The sequence below is a fragment of the Gymnoscopelus braueri genome (assembly GCF_963280865.1).
Source record: "Gymnoscopelus braueri genome assembly, chromosome: 10".
NCBI lineage: Eukaryota > Metazoa > Chordata > Actinopteri > Myctophiformes > Myctophidae > Gymnoscopelus > Gymnoscopelus braueri.
This window is the reverse complement of record NC_137611.1, coordinates 45,544,789-45,560,096: the sequence shown is the minus strand read 5'-3', so window position 1 is coordinate 45,560,096 and position 15,308 is coordinate 45,544,789. Positions and strand designations below refer to the sequence as shown.

Below are 15,308 nucleotides of genomic sequence, written 5' to 3'. Positions count from 1 at the left end.
ATATAACCTCCTCTCCTCTCCTCATATAACCTCCTCTCCTCTCCTCATATAACCTCCTCTCCTCTCCTCATATAACCTCCTCTCATCTCCTCATATAACCTCCTCTCCTCTCCTCATATAACCCTCCTCTCCTCTCCTCTCCTCTCCTCTCCTCTCCTCTCCTCTCCTCTCCTCTCCTCTCCTCTCCTCTCCTCTCCTCATATAACCTCCTCTCCTCTCCTCATATAACCTCCTCTCCTCTCCTCATATAACCTCCTCTCTTCTCCTCATATAACCTCCTCTCCTCTCCTCATATAACCTCCTCTCCTCTCCTCATATAACCTCCTCTCCTCTCCTCTCCTCTCCTCTCCTCTCCTCTCCTCTCCTCTCCTCTCCTCTCCTCTCCTCTCCTCTCCTCATATAACCTCCTCTCCTCTCCTCATATAACCTCCTCTCCTCATATAACCTCCTCTCATTTCCTCATATAACCTCCTCTCCTCTCCTCTCCTCATATAACCTCCTCTCCTCTCCTCATATAACCTCCTCTCCTCTCCTCTCCTCATATAACCTCCTCTCCTCTCCTCTCCTCATATAACCTCCTCTCCTCTCCTCATATAACCTCCTCTCCTCTCCTCATATAACCTCCTCTCCTCTCCTCTCCTCATATAACCTCCTCTCCTCTCCTCATATAAACTCCTCTCCTCTCCTCATATAACCTCCTCTCCTCTCCTCATATAACCTCCTCTCCTCTTCTCATATAACCTCCTCTCATATAACCTCCTCTCCTCTTCTCATATAACCTCCTCTCATATAACCTCCTCTCCTCTCCTCATATAACCTCCTCTCCTCTCCTCTTATAAACTCCTCTCCTCTCCTCATATAACCTCCTCTCCTCTCCTCATATAACCTCCTCTCCTCTCCTCTTATAAACTCCTCTCCTCTCCTCATATAACCTCCTCTCCTCTCCTCATATAACCTCCTCTCCTCTCCTCATATAACCTCCTCTCCTCTCATATAACCTCCTCTCCTCTCCTCATATAACCTCTTGTCTTTGTCTCGTTTCCCCATCTTTCATCGTGTTTCGTTTTCTAGATCCTAAATGGCATCGTTCCCAAATACTTGCTTCCACAAGAGGGCGCTCTAACCCTACTTAGGAATGGACGGATGTGACGTCATCCCAAAAAACATCCCTTCCGTCCACGAGTTGTAGAAAAAAAAATTCTAGCTCGGATTCTTTCTTTTTTTTTGGGTGAAAACGAGCCATTTTCAACAGGCGATTTCAACAAAATGGCCGATCGGGGTAAAACAAATGTTGTTCCAGTGGATAGATGAGACCCTCCCCCACCCCCCGGACACTTTTTGTTTACATCCGCGTCGCAGCAGCAAAATAATACATTAAATAATAAAACATTTATTACTAGTCCAGAGTGAGGGATGCTCCTGGCTGCTACTGCCCTAAACCATGTTCCCCCCAGGTTTAGGACAATCACGGGTGAGAACGCATTGCATTACGCCGCCACTAGTGGAATGCTCTGCCAGCAGATCTGAAATCCCTGAATTTCCGTCCAAAGTTTAAAACTGATCATAACCACTTGAACCCCAGCATGCCTATTCAGGGGGGGGGTGGGGGGGGGGGGGGGGGGGGGGGGGGGGGGGAACTTCGCCAAAAATAGCCCGATCTACAAGCTCACATTGCAATCTCGTTGTGACAGATTGTGAGCTTGTAGATAGCCTATTCTTTTTAGATGTACACGAAAAGAAGCGGTCCAAGCGCAACTGTGTGTAACTCAGGTCTATTTAGCTATGACTGGATGTTTTATGTGGTTAAAACATGGCTTGGTTTAAATACTAATAGGGTTAGAGGAACGTATCCTCTGGATGGACTGAATGACCCTGGGCTACATGATGATCACTACCTCTGTGTTGTTCTGTTAACTCAATTGTCCTACAGTATGTGTACTGTTCTTAATTGTCTATATTAGTAGTATTTATACCTCATATCACCTCCTCTCTCCTCTCCTCATCTCACCTCCTCTCCTCATATAACCTCCTTTCTCCTCTCCTCATATCACCTCCTCTCCTCATATCACCTCCTTTCTCCTCTCCTCATATCACCTCCTCTCGTCTCGTCTCCTCTCAGCTTTGTTGGCGCTCTCCACTCAGCTCAACTCCTCAGTGATGACATCAAACACTTCATCTTCTGTCTACACACACACACACACACACACACACACACACACACACACACACACACACACACACACACACACACACACACACACACACACACACACACACACACACACACACACACACACACACACACACACACACACCGGTGCCCACATCACAGTGCTTGTCTCCTCAATCGACTCGTTTCTCAACTTGCTTGTAGTTTTAAAGGATGCTTATGATGCTCTCCAGCTGTTGTATTTTTACACTGGCCCCTCGGTTCAACGCACACACACACGCACGCACACGCATGTGCACGCACACGCACACGCACACACACATAGCCTACATACGCATACACATACACATACACATACACATACACATACACATACACATACACATACACATACACATACACATACACATACACATACACATACACACTCTTTCTATCTTTCTCTCTCTCACTTCATCATCACAGGACCCCTCATACAGCAGCAGTACATGAGGCAACAATGGCCGCCCTGCGCTGATGCAGTCTTATTGCGTTAGGAGTGATTTCACAAAACACCTTGGGGCAGCTGTATCCCCCCCCCCCCTCCCCCCTCAGTAAAGGGGATTAGACGGTGTTTGGGCGACACAGGGCGATCTCAGCAGCTTCTGATTGGATTGCAATAATCCCTTTACACTGCCTCCCAAAACCCTATTACCCTGGTATTAACTAGAGAGAGAGAGAGAGAGAGAGAGAGAGAGAGAGAGAGAGAGAGAGAGAGAGAGAGAGAGAGAGAGAGAGAGAGAGAGAGAGAGCGAGAGAGAGGAGATCAGGGGAGAGAGTTTGGGCAAAGAGGGGATGAGAATGTTATAGGGAGAGATGAAGGGAGAGATGGTGGAGAGGAGAGATGGAGAGAGATGAAAGGAGTGGAGGCTGTTTCAGATGCTGCATGGTGGGTGCGTGTGTGTGTGCGTTTGCTTGTGTGTGTGTGTGTGTGTGTGTGTGTGTGTGTGTGTGTGCGTGTGCGTGTGCGTGTGCGTGTGCGTATGCGTGTGTGTGTGTGTGTGTTTCTCTCTCTGCTTCTATTTGTGTAATTGTGTGTAACTGCATAGAGGCCTGAATGTGCGCACACACACACACACACACACACACACACACACACACACACACACACACACACACACACACACACACACACACCTACACATACAAATGGGTCCATTTGATTCCATTTGTACACTACAATGGAATTAAAAACAGAGTATTTTACTGGGTAAATGCCTGCATAAGAATACAGTGTGTGTGTGTGTGTGTGTGTGTGTGTGTGTGTGTGTGTGTGTGTGTGTGTGTGTGTGTGTGTGTGTGCGTGTGTGTGTGGGTGTGGGTGTGTGTGTTTGCGCATATGAGTGATATGTGTGTGTGCGGTTATTTTTAAAACCCTCGTCATCCTCTCATCGAACATTAGATAACCAGACATCCTCTTGTGAAGCGGTTTTCGTTTTTAACAGAAAACCTCTTTAGCAGGAGCACATTAGTCCCTTTTTTTATAATCCACTTCCCAATTACATCTCCTCCATTTGTAACCCACGCTATAAATCAACCCACGGCAGCCATTTTAACAACCTCCAGCACCCCAACCGTTCTGTTCTCTCCTCTTTTATAAAAAAAATTCCTGCCCCCCCCCCACCCCCCGTTTTCCTGCACGCGCACGGACCCTGGGGTCGCAATTCGTTTGGCGAGCAGCTAAAAGTTCTCCTCAATTCAACTCAACTAAACTTTATTGTCACATCGATCACAGGTTTACAGGTGTAAAGAAAGTGGGTGAATTTATTTCTCGTACAGGCAGTTTCAAGAAAGATGGAAAGAGGAAAAAATAAACAGAACGATCACACATCAACATGGCAGTGTGAAATACAGTGGTGTTCAGTAAAGTAGTACATTTACTTGAGTACTGTACTTAAAGGGACATGAAACCTCACTCTTTCCTTTTTTTGAATGATAACTCAAGATATGAAACAACACAGCATCGTAGGTCAGCCTTCGTGATGGGTCGTGACTGTCGACGCATTCTCACTCCCAAGGTGGCAAGCGGGTGGCGGCTTGGTGCGGATTTTACCATTCGGCAAACATTTGATGTGTCGGCAACGTTCGGCACGGCAACTCACTCGCCTAACGGCCCACTCGGTGGTGCCTCTCGTGGCTCAAATCCGCTTCATACGGCGTGCCTCCGTTGTTTTAACTGTTTTTACAGAGGCTGTCACCCTTTTACCTCTTGGGTTTGAGAACGGCACTTCCGCATTCCAGGAATGTGGAAGTCACCGGGATGGCGTCAAATGACGTGAAGAGGAGCCCCGTTATGTCAAACGCTTGACGTTTGGTCCTGTCCCATGAAGTCACTATAGTACTACTTGGGAGTGCGAATGGGTTGGGTATGAGGTGAGGGGGTAGGGGTGGAGCAGAATGTGGAATTGTTGACACATCACTCGACAGCCCAGAAAGACTATACGGAGGAACATGCAAATTTTTATTTCATACTTCGCTATTTTCACTATATTTGAAATTGGGCTTAGTGATGTACTTTGCCCCCTCCCTAGAAATGTAGTGGAGTCTAAAGTACAGTATTGGTCTTTGGCATGTAGTAGTGGAGTGAAAGTATCCAAAAATGCTAATACCAAAAAAAAAGAAAGTACATCGTTATTGTCCACTACTGCCACTCCTATCCCTCAGACAAGAACAACCAGTATTCCTCCAATGGAGCCCTCCCATGAACATTGAACGGTACCTAAGCTGTTAGGCGTGGCACTAGCAACAGCGCTACTGTAGCTCCTTGCAGTTCGTACCGTCTGACGAGCTCATTAGCGCCGCTTGATCAAAGTCACAGCCTTAATTAATTATGAATACAGCATGGGAGGTAATGGTCTGCCTTTAAATTGGTTGTCATTTAGAGAGAGCTATTCCTAACCAGGCCTATTAGCTGACCTCTAAAAGGAGAAAGAGAATTGGGAAAAGTGTGTCTCTTTCAACCTGGCATCCCTATTTTTGGGCATGTCATTAAACTTAAAGCCTATCCGTTGTCGAGCGGAGTCCCCCAGGGCTCTGTACGAGTGACTTTTCTGTTTTCGCTCTACATTACATATCTTCGCTGAAAATAGCCAGTCTAGCTCGAGCCGGCTCAAAACGCGTCCCGCAACTACCAAATATTTAACAAGCGGCGTACTGGTTCTCATTGTGTTGTTTCAGGCCTACATGGAGGACCACCTGAAGAACAAGGACCGTCTGGAGAAGGAGTGGGAGGCTCTGTGTGCCTACCAGGCTGAGCCCAACGCCTGCACCGCGGCCCTGAGGGACGCCAACGCTAAGAAGAACAGAACCACCGCTGTGGTGGCATGTATGTATACTGTCTATCTTTATGTCTGTCTGTCTGTCCTAGGGTTACCACCCGTCCCGTAAAATACGGAATCGTCCTTTATTTGAGAATTAAATGTTGCGTTCCGTATTGAACCAATACGGGACACGGTTTGTTCCGCATTTTCCCAAATGCCCCATACACGTCTGTCACACACAACATCAACACTGAATCAACACTGAATTTAACAATAATGAACGAAATAAAACACAGCAAATATTAAAGTCAGCTAAATTTACTTGGCGGGAGCCGCGCAGGACCTCCCACAAGCATAAACTTCCCGTGGCAGGGGCACGGAGGCGCAGTCGGTAGCGCTGTCGCCTCACAGCTAGAAGGTCCTGGGTTCGATTCCCGCCGGGGACGCTGTGTGCACTGGGGGCGTGTCTTCTCCTCCGCGTCATCAGCGCCCATACCCTAGGTGGGGTTGGCGAAAGAGCCTCTCTGTGGAGTTTGCATGTTCTCCCCGTGTCTCCTAGGGTAGTTAATACCCTCACAAAAACATGCAGTAATCCTGGTCGCTATACTGCCTCCCCCATAACAGCCGGGGCACCTGATGGAGGGTAAAGGAACTGGTTGGAATAACGTGTTCCTTCCACACGCTACATCCTACCGGGGAAACTCCCCCCTGTCAGGTGATAAGAAGGTCAGTTGGCTCTGATGCATTGAAGGAGGCATGAGCTCGGCCCTGCAGGCTCCCTAGGCTTGTGGGGGGAGTGTAGCGCCCAGGATCACTTAGAAAATTGGCACCGGGTGAAAAAGGGTTACAAAAATCGTGGGATAAAAAAAATCTTGCACTCTGCTGAACCAATCTTGAGCAAACTGACTTGGTCTTGTGTTTCTTCTCGGTTATCGCCCCGGTTGCACCCCTTTAAGCCCTGTAGACTCCCTTTCTACCAGCGGTGGTCCCGCTCCCCCTCTCATCAATTTGACCAACCCCGAAACCCCCTTGCCCAAGTTCTGTGCCATCGGGCTGCCACTCCCCCTTAATACACTTTAGACCCCAGAGACACATTTCTTGACGCTAGTGACGGGATTTCCTTAACGGAATATAGTAAATGAAGGCCTATGTATCCAAGGTTGTCGGTCCGCTTAACACTGAGCATACACAAAAAGAATAATAATAATAGAAAAGAAACAATAAAACCCTTCAGTCTCCTATTTTACTGAACGCTTGGTCAGGGACCACATGCAGATACCTTCACGGACCACCAGTGGTCCATGGACCACCAGTTGAAAACCCTGCAACTATAACATAAGTATGTATGACTATATTTTTGGGCAAGGCTCCAAGGATGGCCATTCACTTACTCTTGCAAACGCCAGCCTGACTCTGAAAGAGTGTAGCAGTTATAGCTCAGTGATTCTCAACCTTTTCAATTTCAAGGACCCCTGTTTGATAGGCATTAAGACACAGACCAATGTGCGAGTCTGTGCTCATGGTCTTTCTTTCCAGTAGCTAGACCATGTATGTTTAGTAGTTTTCATCCGGTACGTTGTGTAGTGTGGAGTAGGGTTACCACCCGTCCCGTAAAAGAATCGTCCTTTATTTGAGAATTAAATGTTGCGTTCCGTGTTGAACCAATACGGGACGCGGTTTGTTTCGTATTTTCCCAAATGCCCCATTCACGTCTCGTCAACACATTTACAAATGGATCCATTTGGTTACATTTGTACACTCTCAGAGTTGCGGGGGGCCTTGAAATTAAAACGTTTGAGAACCACTGGGATACAGTATACTATGTGCTGTGTGTGTGTGTGTGTGTGTGTGTGTGTGTGTGTGTGTGTGTGTGTGTGTGTGTGTGTGTGTGTGTGTGTGTGTGTGTGTGTGTGTGTGTGTGTGTCTCTGTGTGCGCGTGCGTGCGTGCGTGCGTGCGTGCGTGCGTGCGTGCGTGCGTGCGTGCGTGCGTGCGTGCGTGCGGGCGGGTGTGTGTGTGTGTGTGTGTGTGTGTGTGTGTGTGTGTTACAACAAATTGACTGATGGAGTGAATGTGTTTGCGTTGCAGATGATCACTCCAGGATCAGGCTGAAGGTGGAGAGCAGCCAAGGCAACTCAGACTACATCAATGCCAGCCCCATAGTGAGTAACCTCTCTGTATATTAACACCATACTGTAGACAGTAAAACAGCCCCATAGTGAGTAACCTCTCTGTATATTAACACCATACTGTAGACAGTAAAACAGCCCCATAGTGAGTAACCTCTCTGTACATTAACACCATACTGTAGACAGTAAAACAGCCCCATAGTGAGTAACCTCTCTGTATATTAACACCATACTGTAGACAGTAAAACAGCCCCATAGTGAGTAACCTCTCTGTATATTAACACCATACTGTAGACAGTAAAACAGACCCATAGTGAGTAACCTCTCTGTACATTAACACCATACTGTAGACAGTAAAACAGCCCCATAGTGAGTAACCTCTCTGTATATTAACACCATACTGTAGACAGTAAAACAGACCCATAGTGAGTAACCTCTCTGTACATTAACACCATACTGTAGACAATAAAACAGCCCCATAGTGAGTAACCTCTCTGTATATTAACACCATACTAGAATAGCGATTGAAAACAAAGTATTTATGAAAATGTTTACTAAGGTAATAAAATCAAGTGTAAAGTCCAGCCAAAACCTCATTCAAGTGAATGAGTGTTTTGTTTTGCGTACTGTAGGTTCGCTCTGTGAGCATCGCAGGTTGTTTTGTTTTGTGTAGGTTCGCTCTGTGAGCATCGCAGGTTGTTTTGTTTTGCGTAGGTTCGCTCTGTGTGCACCGCAGGTTATTTTGTGTTGCATTGGTGTGCACTGCAGGTCGTGGCAGATGATTGTTTGTGACCTTGGCTTTATGCTAATGAGGTGCTGGTTAGTGTTTACGGACAGTGTTTGTTTTACTCAGTACTGTTTTGCACGTTCACACCTAAAGCCTGTTAGTGGGGCTCAGGGGACAATACACACTGACACACACACACACACACACACACACACACACACACACACACACACACACACACACACACACACACACACACACACACACACATACACACACACACACACACACACACACACACACACACACACACACACACACAGATTAACGCTTGTTAATAAACACACACACTTGCATAAACACAAATATACACAAACAAACTGAAAAAACACACGCACACGGATTCTTACACACATGCGCACACACGCACACGCACACACACACGCACGCACACGCACACGCACACGCACACGCACACGCACACGCACACAAAGGTGAGGGGTACTCTACATTTCCTGTAACCCCTGTTGACAATCTCATTCCCCCCTCAAATCCCCCCCTCATGTTGCTTGTCCACGTTCCCACAGCAACAGGATAAAACAAGAGGAAGAGGAGCAGACTGCTCCGTTTCAAGCTGAATGAACTGCCAAACCTCATGGTACCATTCAATATCTCTGCTGTCGGGCAGAAACCAGCTATGTCCAAAATATGAACTTTTCAAGAAATGAAAAAAAAAAAAATGTGTTTTTAGAACAACACTATACTGCCTCATAAAAGTTGGTATCGTGACTTTATACATTGTCAGATACTTGAATGTGTCCTTATATTATCATCACTTCATCCAAATACAGCTCAAGTGGAGTTAGGAGGCTTTTTACCATTAATGTGGAGATTTTGTCATTCTAATTAATAATGGACAAACCACCTAACTCCTTTTATACTTTGGCCATTCAAAAATAGCAGATGTACAAGCTCACTCTGCCGCGCTATGAGTGCTTGTACATCTGCTATTTCTGGGGGAAAAAAACACATTTGTAACTCAAATCTTTGCTTTTGGGGGTCCCTGGAACAAAATGTTTTGAGATGGGGGTCCGTGGCCAAATACATATCATTTTGGGGGTCCTTGACATGAAAAAGTTTGAGAACCACTGCCATAAAACCATGTACCATTCACCATGGCATGCACCATGCTCAACATTATTGCCAGGTATGAGGTTCATACAAAGAAGTTGTGTAGATACAATGTTCATAATATAAAGCCCTGAATGGTTTAGGGCCAAAATACATGTAAATGTCTTTATCTTGTGCTACATCATGAAGCATCCAGACCTCTCAGGTCATCTGGGACACGTCTGCTTTCTGAGTCAGAACAAAACGTGGAGAAGCAGCGTTGAATTTGTATTCACCACATATCTGGAACAAACTCCCAGAAAACTGCAGGCCGGCTACAACTCTCAGTTCTTTTAAATCAAAGCTAAAGACCTTTCTGTTTGCCGCTGCCTCTTACTGATTTTTTTTTAATATACTTTCTTATGCGCTGTCGCCTCAGCTAGAAGGTCCTGGGTTCGATTCCCGCCGGGGGACGCTGTGGGCGCTGGGGGCGTGTCTTCTCCTCCGCGTCATCAGCGCCCATACCCTAGGTGGGGTTGGCAAAAGGGCCTACTCTGTGTGGAGTTTGCATGTTCTCCCCGTGTCTCCTAGGGTAGTTAATACCCTCACAAAAACATGTAGTAATCCTGGTCGCTATACCGCCTCCCCCATGACAGCCGGGGCGCCTGATGGAGGGGAAGGGAACTGGTTGGAATAACGTGTTCCTTCCACGCGCTACGTCCAATCAGGGAAACTCCCTCCTGTCAGGTGACAAGAAGTTCAGTTGGCTCTCATGCCTGAAGGAAGCATGAGCTCGGCCCTGGCCTCCCTACTGTGGGGGACTGGTGTAGTGCTGGTGTAGGGCGGGTGTAGCGCCCAGGATCACTTAGGAAATTGGCACCGGGTGAAAAAAATGGGTTACAAAAATCGCGGGATAAAAATTTAGAAGAAAAAAAAAAAAAAAAAAAAAAAAATATATATACTTTCTTATGCACTGTAGCTTTATTCTCTGATTTGTTTCTGTTTTGTTTTCACTTATTCCTTTGTATCTCCACAAAGCAAGGCCAGGGGGAGATTGTGTTTGTGCACACTGCCAGTAGTAAGGAAGTACCTCAAGTGCATATTTTTCACATATTGTGTATATGTTTTACTCACATACTGGCCCTCATTTATCAACGCGGTGCAGCCCAAATAATGGGCGTACGGCGAGATCACCGCACCTTTCGGCATTTATCAATATATCCTGACGTGGTCTTCATCCTACCATACGCTGAGATCTCACGTCTGGTCGAGACCAGTTGTTGACGTTGGCTGCACCCGTTTATTCCATTCTAGACCTGCGGAGCAGCATTGTCTGACTGTCTGACAGGCATCTGGACACATAATCCACTCCTAAAATGTATATCTACTAATAAATAATCCCTGTGAAAATATAACATTTTATAAAGTAATTTAAACAAACTGCTTTAACAGTCATTCAGTTGCATTGGCTATTTTAAAATAGCAGATCTGCAAGCTCAAAAACGGGTCGCATCGGGACCCGTTGTGAGCTTGTAGATCTGCTATTTTCAAAATATACAGCGCTTCTGCGAGTGCATTTTCGGGACTCCCGACGATCTTTTCATGGACAGTGAGTACAAACTTACAGTAGCTTGTCCTATGTTATGGAGTTATGTCATAGAGAGTTTTGAAGACTACAACCTGGCTGGGTTAAGGATATAAACCCGACGCTCCAATCTCTTATTAACGTGGCGGGACGGGGACGTAATCACTGCCGCCCGTCCGAGTCTCACGGGGAATATTATCCTACATGACTGCTTGTGCACTGCTCGGTATCATGGGTTAAATAAATTAATATACAAACGTATTCCATTCATGGCGATGTGATTGGTATCATAATATGTCATTCATGTAGGCTCCAAGCCTACGTGACAAAGCTTGTACCGCTACGGTACGGATTACATGAAAAACACGGCTGGGCGGGCGTGTGTGTGTGTGTGTGTGTGTGTGTGTGTGTGAGAGAGAGAGAGAGAGGAGGGGCGTGTGCGTGTGCATGTGTGGCGAGGCGAGCGGGGAAACTCTTTCTTATTGGCTTTTCATGATGATGTCTTTGGCCGTATTCTGGTTCTTCAATCTTCATGTCGTAAAATCGGGGCGTTTTGAGAATATTTAAGGGCGTGTTATTTAAATGACGCTCGTTTTCAGACGTGAGATTTATCAAAGCTCCGACCTGATGTACGCCAGGATTGGCTGTGTAGGATTCATTGATAAATGTGACTTCGACGTTGGTGTACGGCCGAATATATGGAAAAATATAAGCCAGTTATACGCTCCGTTGATAAATGAGGGCCACTGTGCTGTTATGTACGTTGGCAGTCAGACCGTATGTTGTTGTATTGAGATATTTACAATAGAGATGGATACTGGCGCACACACACACACTCTCTCACATACACACGTACGCACGCACGCACGCACGCACGCACACACCCACACACACAAAATGTTACAATGCCGGATCTCAGACAATAAACTGAAGTGTCAGGAAACAGAGAGAGAGAAAGACAGAAATGATGGAATTAGTCAGACAGACAGACAGACAGACAGACAGACAGACAGACAGACAGACAGACAGAGTTGCAGTCCTCTCTCTCTCCCCATCACCAGCAGCCTGTGTGTGAGCAGCATGTTTGAACAAAATGGCCGCTAATTGTCGGACCAGCCTTTGTCATCAGCCTTCATCACGGATGATTATCTGCCAAGATAACTGTCCTCAGCCCGCCGCCCCTCGGCTGACACACACGCACGCACGCACGCACGCACGCACGCACGCACGCACGCACGCACGCACGCACGCACGCACGCACGCACGCACGCACGCACGCACGCACGCACGCACACACACACACACACACACACACACACACACACACACACACACACACACACACACACACACACACACACACCTTTGTATTAATGCACTTGTGAGGATATTTTAGGATGGCGATGTTACGAGTGCCATTTACATTTCTTTTTTACCTTAAATGTAAACCCGAAAATAGCGGATGTACAAGCTCACAACGCCTCTCAGAGCTTGTAGATCCGCAACTAAGCATACATCAGGTAAATCAGGTATAACTGTAACCGTAACCTCTACACATGACCTCTAAATACCCAATCATAACTCTAACCTCAACCTGAATCTTTTCCTCATTGTACATGCAAGCCTAACTCCCTAAATCTTGTCTTTAACCTGAAAACAACCAGGAATATTGTCCTCACAATAAAGTTTTTTTCCTTTTCAGTTTTTTCTACAATGCTTCTTTTTAACACATCGACCGCCAGAGGTTAATCTCATAATGTACTCACCAGTGCCAAGGTGTTTTTGTTGTTTTTTTGTTTTTTTCATGTCGCCATAGATCTTGTTAAAATCCTTAAGATTGAGATTGAGCCGGTCTGTTTACATCCGCGAGATCTCCCTGTATCTCCCAGTGAAGATCGCGTGTCAAACGGGGCATCCATGTTTGAGTTAGAGCGGATTACGTTAAACAGTGAAATGCGAGGAGAAAAAACTACAGGAAGAGAATTGAGTTTCAGTTTCGTCTGTAGAACGAGGGCGGACGTGATCGTCAAAACCGGATCCCAAATAATTCCGTTTCCTGTCATCAAACCGGAAACGGAAGTGGATAAAAAAAATTCTGAAAGTGCACCCGGACCGCGCATGCGCGAAAAGACCGCAGCCCGTAGGGCTATGGTCTCGGCGCTTAACAGTTGGATTTAACGGACCGTAGGACTACGTTCTTGGCGGTTAATGTGTTAATGTATTTTAGCCTAAAATAGCAGGTGTAGAGCTTAAAGATCAAAGATCATCACAGAAGCATTTTTTCGGTGCATGACACTGGCATGCAACTAAGTATTAAATCATGTTTAACTCTAATTCCAACCCCCTAAATCTAACCTCTAAATGTCTAATCCTAATCCTAAACCCAACCTGCCTCTTTTTTTCTAATTGTAAACCTATCTCTAAAAATCGGTTTTATCCATGAACCATTTTCCTGGTCCTCACAACGTCTATTTCTCTCATTCTACTATACTTGTTGGGACATTTGGTCCTCATAAGTATAGTAATGCAAACACACACACGCGCACACGCACAAGCACACGCACACGCACACGCACAGACACAGACACACACACACAAACATACACACGTGCGCTCAAACGTACACCGTTACACCTTTCCCAGCCATATCTAATAGGTTTAATAGGGAGTGATAATAATGAGCGTAAAGCTTGGTTCATCAGCATCATATTATCATGTGGTCGTATATGAAAGGCTCAGAGGAACATTAAAGAAAGCCCTCGGAATAATGGCTCCTCCAAACATAATTGCTTGGCAGCTAAATTGGCCCGGGCCCAATTATGACATTTTCCATTCAATTTACATGGTAATGTGTTGCGCGTGTCACTCAACTTCCAAACTCTCTCACCTGTCTGTTTGCCTGTCTGTCTGTCTGTCTGTCTGTCTGTCTGTCTGTCTGTCTGTCTGCCTGTCCATCTGCCCTACCTAACCCTCACTCTGTCTGTATGGTCTCTAGTAGTTATAGGGGTGGCATGATATCATCATTGCCATGGTTGCCGGTTTGAATCCCAGATGTACAGTTATTTATTATAATTTGTTTGGCTTTTATGCCTTTATTGATAGGATAGGATCGTAGGCTGACAGGAAATGGGAGAAAGATGGGGGGTGACATGCAGCAAAGGCCGTCGGGAATCGGGACTCGAACCTGCGACAGGCTACTTTAGAGCCCAGGTGCCTGGACCGGTACGCCAGCGGTCCAGGCCCAGACATATGTTATACGGATGTGTATGAGTGACTGAATTGTGAGGCTGTACACCATTGAAGCAGATGTTACCGCACATGATTGATTATCAATTTATTATATTTTTTTGATGTAATCGATAAATAGATTAGTTCGATTAACTGTTGCACCTGTGATACATGATGGCCATTTTCTGACCAGTACTTATATACGGACACCAATGGCCAGACATATTGGGAATGCACACCGCTCCGCCATTTGACCATTTGCCGTTACATGGAAATCCCTGATGTCCTCAGTGTTCTATATTAAAATTGTCTAGTGGGTGGACGTCACAAACGTACCGCTGCTCCGATCCTCACCAAACTTGGCACCAACACTGGTCAGGGGTCAGCCATCAGAATAGCCACACCAGGGACCATGTGTGGCATCCAGAGTGACCACGTGTGCCACAGCGCCCCCCTCTGTGTTCCTATTGGCCGGGCTTTAAACAGCCATAACTCCATTGGCAGACCTGGACAACCGCTAATACGACCCACTTCACGCCTGGCACCGCACTGCCTCGGGTGCTCTGTGATACGCACACCAGGTTTGAAGACGATCGGTCAGGCGGTTCTTGGGATACGTGGGGGACGGATACACACACATTTACACACTCTCACAAGCAAAGATTTGTTTAATTTATAGAAGGATTTGCTGGCAAATGAAACATACGTGTGTACTGGAATTAACTGAAGTTCTGTGCTGTGACTGTGAGCGTTTTAACCTCTTGAACCCCATATTCTAAAATAGCAGATCTACAAGCTCACAATGTGTCGCATTGCAGATTTGGTGTAGACGGAATAAGTGGATCCGAATACAGTTGTAACTCAACTCCAGTTTCTCTTAAGAGTTACAGGCGTTTAAGTGGTTAAAGATATTAACAGGCTCTGATATTCGAGTGTGAATCCTCAACAGCCCGGAACTTATTCAATGCCCCGGGGTTGATAAACACCAGTGTGAAATGAGGTTACGCTAGCCCTGGGCTTTCTGTAGCCTATAGGGTTAGATCAGCCCCGGGCTTTTACACA

The 15,308-nt window shown here is 46.2% G+C and overlaps 1 protein-coding gene across 1 annotated transcript in view; it reads left to right on the top strand.

The window, feature by feature from the left end:
* The window catches only part of LOC308093616 (receptor-type tyrosine-protein phosphatase N2-like), a gene marked incomplete at both ends in the record, with an annotated part of 233,685 nt that overhangs the window by 194,628 nt on the left and 23,749 nt on the right, over positions 1-15,308 (top strand). Inside the window, 2 exon segments of the mRNA XM_080439948.1 lie at positions 5,299-5,534; positions 7,556-7,629. Of these exon segments, the coding sequence (XP_080296074.1) occupies positions 5,299-5,534; positions 7,556-7,629 (310 nt within the window).